The 6,000-nt window shown below is 48.5% G+C and overlaps 1 protein-coding gene across 1 annotated transcript; it reads right to left on the bottom strand.

Annotated features, from left to right (window-relative positions):
- Window positions 1-1,558: 1,558 nt before the first annotated feature.
- On the bottom strand, window positions 1,559-3,969 carry CUNH8orf33 (chromosome unknown C8orf33 homolog). The gene is made up of 5 exons (XM_028778921.1): window positions 3,673-3,969; window positions 3,299-3,589; window positions 3,075-3,159; window positions 2,597-2,743; window positions 1,559-2,037 (listed from the first exon to the last, which is right to left on the bottom strand). The coding sequence occupies exons 1-5, from the start codon at window positions 3,676-3,678 to the stop codon at window positions 1,898-1,900; spliced, it is 669 nt and encodes a 222-aa protein (XP_028634754.1). The 5' UTR covers window positions 3,679-3,969; the 3' UTR covers window positions 1,559-1,897.
- Between the last annotated feature and the right edge of the window lie 2,031 nt (window positions 3,970-6,000).

Below are 6,000 nucleotides of genomic sequence, written 5' to 3'. Positions count from 1 at the left end.
AGCAATAAACAATGACATAGGTTTCTGGCCTAAGCAACTAGACAAGGCAGTAAATACCACTGACTAAAAAGCACAAGGAGACCCTGGACCTAATTAGGTGTTCTGTAAAAATGCTGTTTGAACTGCCCACAAACTACTCACCCAGAAAGGTCAAACACAGCTGGACTCTACGTTGTATCTAGTCTAGGATATGAGTTTGGGCAACACCAGCAGACTACACTGGTGTGAACACTCCTGGTTCACCTGAAGATCTGAACTCAGTGGAGCAGTGAGTACAGTATGGATGTCAACCCTGGCAGGGCTGGCAAAATGACTGAGTAAAGGTTAACTGCCACCAAATCTATAGGCTGAGCTTCACTGTGCTGCAGGACATTCGATCACACTGTAAACCCTGAGATTGTGTTCCTTACTGCAAAAGCCTGTCTTTAGTTGTGGTGTGGCTCAGCCTTAGCACACACCTTTAATCCCAAACAATGAAGGTGGTTTGTAGGAAACACGATGTTTGAAAGTGATTTCTGAGTGGCAGACCAAGTGACAAACCAGAAAGATTTGACAGGGGGCTAGAGAGGGATGGCTTAGCAGTTTAAGAGCACTGTTTCTTCCAGAGGTCCTGAGTTCAATTCCCAGGACCACATGGTGGCTCACAACCATCTGTAATGGGATCCAGTGTCCTCTTCTGGCCTTCTGGTGTGTCCGAAGACAGCTACAGTGTACTTATATACATACAATAAATAATTTAAAAAAAAAATTTGACAGACTAAGATATGCCTAACTTCACTAGAAGAGAGAGGAAAGGGAAGTTACTTGAAGGGCATTGGGGGGGGGGGCCCCGTGGCGGGGGCGGCCCGTGGCGGGGGGGCAGTTTTACCAGAGACAGGTTACGCAAAAAGAGAACAAGCTAGACACAACTGAAGACAGAATGAGCTAGAGAATGAGAAGGAGCCAGACGGTTAGAGCAGATTGCCAGAGTTAGTTTGAGGCCAAGCAGAGCAGAAAGAGGCTGAGAGAGAGAAGCCAGATTGAATCTGTCATCTAGGAGAGGCATTTGAGTCAGAACAGCTGGGTTGACAGCCAGCAGAGTTCAGAAAGAGCTAGAAAGGGTGAGCTTATTCAGCAGTAAGTCTCTGACACCGAAAACATTCTAGGCCAGATAAGACTGTATCAAGGCTAGAAGCTTCCAGGACTAGGTTAGCAGATGAGGGCAGCAAGCTCTGGAGACAACTGCATCCAATAAAAGATACTTTTATACACATGTGCCTAGCATGCTCATACATACATACATTCCAGTCACACACATAAATAAAGGGTTTTTTTTCTTTTTCTTTTAAACGAAGTCCACTAAGACTCATTGCAGATTAAGAGAAGCAGGTCCTTGGCTCATAAAACCAAAACGTGGCTTGATAGAGGCCACACTGGCTTCCTGAAGATGATAGCCTGCTTAGGAAAACAGCAACAGCAACAAAGGACTCGATCCTGGCATCAGAGCTGGACCAAGCAGTCCCAGCCCTGCCTCACCTTGCTTCCTCCAACACAGGCAGCACTCTCACCCACCATCCCATTTCTTTAGAAAAGATTTATTAAGGCAATATAGCAATATATAAACCACTAAAAAAAATGGCCAGGGCATCCTTTCAAGTGAGCCCAGTGTGTCCACAGCTTCTCCACAGTTCCTCATCGCCAGCCGCTGCTCCGCATCTCTCTTCTGACAGAAGACCATTTCCTTCAAAGGTTTCCACATGGCAGCTTCACACCGACCAGCCACTTCATGCCCACACAGCAGTGAAGGGCAAACCAATCCCATTTCTGCTGCTGAGAGAATTCCTGGAAAGGCCCTGCACTCAAGACAAATCCCCACACCACCCTGGAGGAGGATGACGGCTCCAGCATGTAGGAGACTCTAAAAGAAATTGAACCGAAACTCTTCGTTGGTCAAGTCTGGAGTGGCTTTGGCTCCTCCTGCAGGACGAGGTCTGCAGACCCTTCCACTCTTCTTTCTGGTGGCCTCACCAACGAGCTGTACCTGGGCCGAATGGGAGGCTGTAGGACGGGAGAGCAGACAGTCAGAACTGAGTAACAGCTAACATTATCCATGTAGTTACAATTACCCACTCAGCTCCCCTAATTAATTTCTCAGTACTAAAAAGTAGATAATGTGCCAGGCAGTGGTGGTGCACGCCTTTAATCCCAGCACTTGGGAGGCAGAGGCAGGCGGATTTCTAAGTTCGAGGCCAGCCTGGACTACCGAGTGAGTTCCAGGACAGCCAGGGCTACACAGAGAAACCCTGTCTCGAAAAAAAACAAAAAACAAAAACAAACAAAAAAAAGTAGATAATGTGGTTCCCTGATGAGACTCACAGAGATGCAGTAACTTACCAAAAGTGTTACAATCTAAATAGCAGATCCAGGATTTATGGCCAAGTTATTTAGTTCCAGGAACTAAAGTCCAACTGGTACCTGGCTTTATGGCCAGTGAAGTGAGCCCAGGCCAAGACAGATTCCCTGAGCCCATCTCTTCCCACGCCAACCCTGCTGAGCTGAGCTCCTCCTTACCCCCTTGAAGTAAATGTACAGAACCAATCACTCTACAGTTCCTCACCAGCCTTCAGAGCCCGCAGGGCCTCCCGCCACTCTGCATCCATCTGAGCCCTGTAGTCCCCAAACAAGGAGCGCATCAGCTGTCTCTTTCGGGGCAAGGGGGTTTTTTCACTGCGCAACGTTCGGATTGCCCCAACAGCCTGCTCTTCTGCGGATAAAAAAATTAAAGAGCTAGTGACTTCAAACACACTCCATATCATCCTACTACAAAAACAACCATTCCCATCCGGCTGGGCTGGCACACGCCTTTAATCCCAGCACTCGGGAGGCAGAGGCGGGCGGATCTCTGAATTCCAGCCCAGCCTGGTGCCAGAACTAAGTTCCCGTACAGCCAGGGCTGTACAGTGAAACTCTGTCTCGAAAAACAACCAAAACAAAGCAAACAAACAAAAAGTAACGATCCCACCCCTTGGCAACACCATCAGGCCACAGTACTGTCACGGTTTACATTTCCCTAACTGTAAAGAAGGCTGCCTCACTCTGCTTCGGGGTGGGTCTCTGCGTCTTGAGACCCAGCTCCAGCTGTTCCACACACCAGGCCAGCTCTCGCGCCAGCTGCTCCGCCTGTGATAGAAAGGAGGACATGGCTGTGATAGGCAACAGGATCCCGCAGACGCCACTCCCGTACCTTCAGAGCCTTAATTCCGCACACCTAACCCACACAGGCAGGCGGGTTAGCAAGAATATTCACAGGGAGTCCCACCTGGGTCTCAGCACTAGGGGGAGCTTCATCTAGGGCAGGTTTCTCGGGGGGCTTTTCGTTTCCCTTTGTTCCAGAGACCCTGTTCGGGGTTTTCTTCTTCTTTTGCTTCATCGACACTGTGTCGCCTACGGGATGTGTCCTGGTGGCGGAGTCACATGCAGGTTGCACAGAACTGCGAAGGGGAGGATTCGACGCACCGGAAGCTGGGCGAGGGAGCCGGGGTTTGCGTGGAGCCCGATGAGTTCTCCGACCTGAGGCAGCTGTTGCCTCCTGAGCAGGATGCCCTGACTCCTGAAAAACGTGGAACAGGTCGAAATTCACAGGGTCTCCCCACCTAGGGCCTCGCCACAAACATACTTTCTTCCACAGCTTACCGCCATTAGCCGGAGAGGTCACCGGAAGCTAGTAAGTCCTAAATATCACAGCGAACTCACTCCTCTGGAAACACGTCTACGACACAAGGTTCCGCAGAAAGCGCAGCGGACACAGAGCAAGCGCTCGGGTGGGCGGGGTGGGGGAACAGAAAGCACTCGGGTGGACGGAGAGCTCCAGGCTGTGCTGGTAATTTTAGGAGACAGAGTGCACAGGAATGAAGTTAAAGGCCTCGGAGAACCCAGCAAAGTGCGCCGCCAAGAAACAAGACGATTGATTCTGGGGGAGAATGGAACCCGTGGGGTCTGGAGAACGCCCAGAGGTGGGGCAAGGTGTACCTTCTGGGCGAGGCAGGGCGGGGAGGGGCGGGGCGCTGGCGTTGCCAGATGGCTCAACTGGTCTCCAGTATACATCAGAATCCTAAAGAACTAAGCTGTAATAGCAATGAAGGAGTGAACTTTCCAGCGAGAGTTGGGGCAAGCATGAAGAACTACCTTCTTCCATGACTTTTATATAGGCTGCAATCCGAAAACGTGGCCCGGATTTAAGGTGCATCTTCCCACCTCTAATGAAAAATCAAGAAAAATTCCTTACAGGTGTACCCAGCCCTTGAGTTTTAGGATAATTCCAGATGTGTATTGTCAAATTGACAACCAAGAATAGCAATAGCTATCGTAGCAATCTAGCCCTAGGACTACAGATACCAGACCTGGAGCTACAGGATTTGGTATTTTTCCTACAGGCTTCTGATGCTGCTTTGTTTCAATATTTCTTCGCTATTCCACACTTTTGGAATGGCGACGTATATACTATGCCCTTGTACATTGGAAGTATATAATTTTATTTTTGACTTTTCGGGGATCTATAGTTAAGAGATTACCTTGAAGCTCAAAAGAGACTTTGGATTTTTAAAGCAGTGCTGAGACTGAAAAGGACTATGGGAACTTTTACAGTTAGGTTAAATGCATTTTACTTTACGATATGGCCACAAAACACTCTCACCAAGGCAACTTAGAAAATAGTTTGATTGGGCTTACAGTTCCTGGGGGACAAAACTTAGGATGACGGAGGGAAAGCATGGCAGCGGGGGGTGGGGGGGGAGAAGAGAGGGGGCCTGGAACAGCAGCTGAGAGCTCATATCTCAATCCAAAAGCAGGAGGAAGACAAGGGGGGTCGGGGGGGCGGGGATGGCAAGAGACTTTAAAAATCCTTAAGCCCAGAGACCTCCTCCAACAAGACCACACCTCCTAATCCTTCCCAAACAGCCACCAACTGGGGACCAAAGATTCAAATTCCAGAGACATATGAAGGATATCTCATTTAAAGCACTTCAGGAGCCAAGAAGTGGAAAGTGGGTGTTTGATTGAGAATGTCCCCCAAAGGCTGGAGCATATGAATACTTGGTCCGGCAGTCTCACTAGTGGAAGTATGTTCCTGGAGGTGGACTGTAGGAGTTCATAGCCTTAAAGTGGTGGCGCATATCTTTAATTCCAGCCCTCTGATCTCGTGAGTTCAAGACCAGCCCAGTCTGTAGAGTGAGTTCTAGGACACCAGACACCTCACTTCAGGTTTGATTTCTGCTTACATTTACAGTTGAAGATGTGATCTCTAAGCTTCCTACTCCTGCCGCCATCCCTGCCGCTTGCTGCCACGCCTCCTCACCATAATGGACTCTTGCTACTCTGGAACCATAGACACAAATTAACTTTGCTTCCATAAGTTGCTTTTGGTCATGTTTCATCAAAGCAACAGAAAAGTAATTAACACAGTGTCACTTTCACAAGAGGAAGTATATGACAAGATATGCAAAATCACACACCTGAAATACCTATAACAAGCTGTATGCCAGTTAGACCCCTGTTGTATTAAGGAGCTTCTCCGTACTTTCAGTTGTTGATTCTGTGCTGGCAGAGTTTTAGTATTGCCATTTCTATGGCCCATCCCCAAGTTTTCTATTTTGTAAATGTTTGTCTTCCAAACCTTTCCAAAAGATGAAGGTCAAGCATTGAGGAATGCCTTAGGTGACCTAAGAGAGGCTCTAGCGTGATCTCACTGCTGATTGGTTATAATAAAGATCTGACAGCCAATAGCTGGGGCAGGAAGAATGAGGGGGCGGAACCTCTGGGCAGGCAGAGAGATGGAAGCAAAGAGGCAGGAGAATCGGAGCAGACACCTAAGAGAAATCAAGCAGAGGAGGAAAGAAATAAGCTAGCTAGTGGCAGGGCCAGGCCAGAAGTCAGATTAAGTTAGAACCTAGCTGAGTCTGCCCTAGCTAAAGGCCAACAGCTTTAAACTATATAGAAGGCTCATGTCTTGTTAAACCACAAGCA

This window comes from Grammomys surdaster, unplaced genomic scaffold (assembly GCF_004785775.1).
Source record: "Grammomys surdaster isolate TR1022 unplaced genomic scaffold, NIH_TR_1.0 342, whole genome shotgun sequence".
Taxonomy (NCBI): Eukaryota; Metazoa; Chordata; class Mammalia; order Rodentia; family Muridae; genus Grammomys; species Grammomys surdaster.
This window is presented reverse-complemented; position numbering and strand designations above follow the sequence as displayed.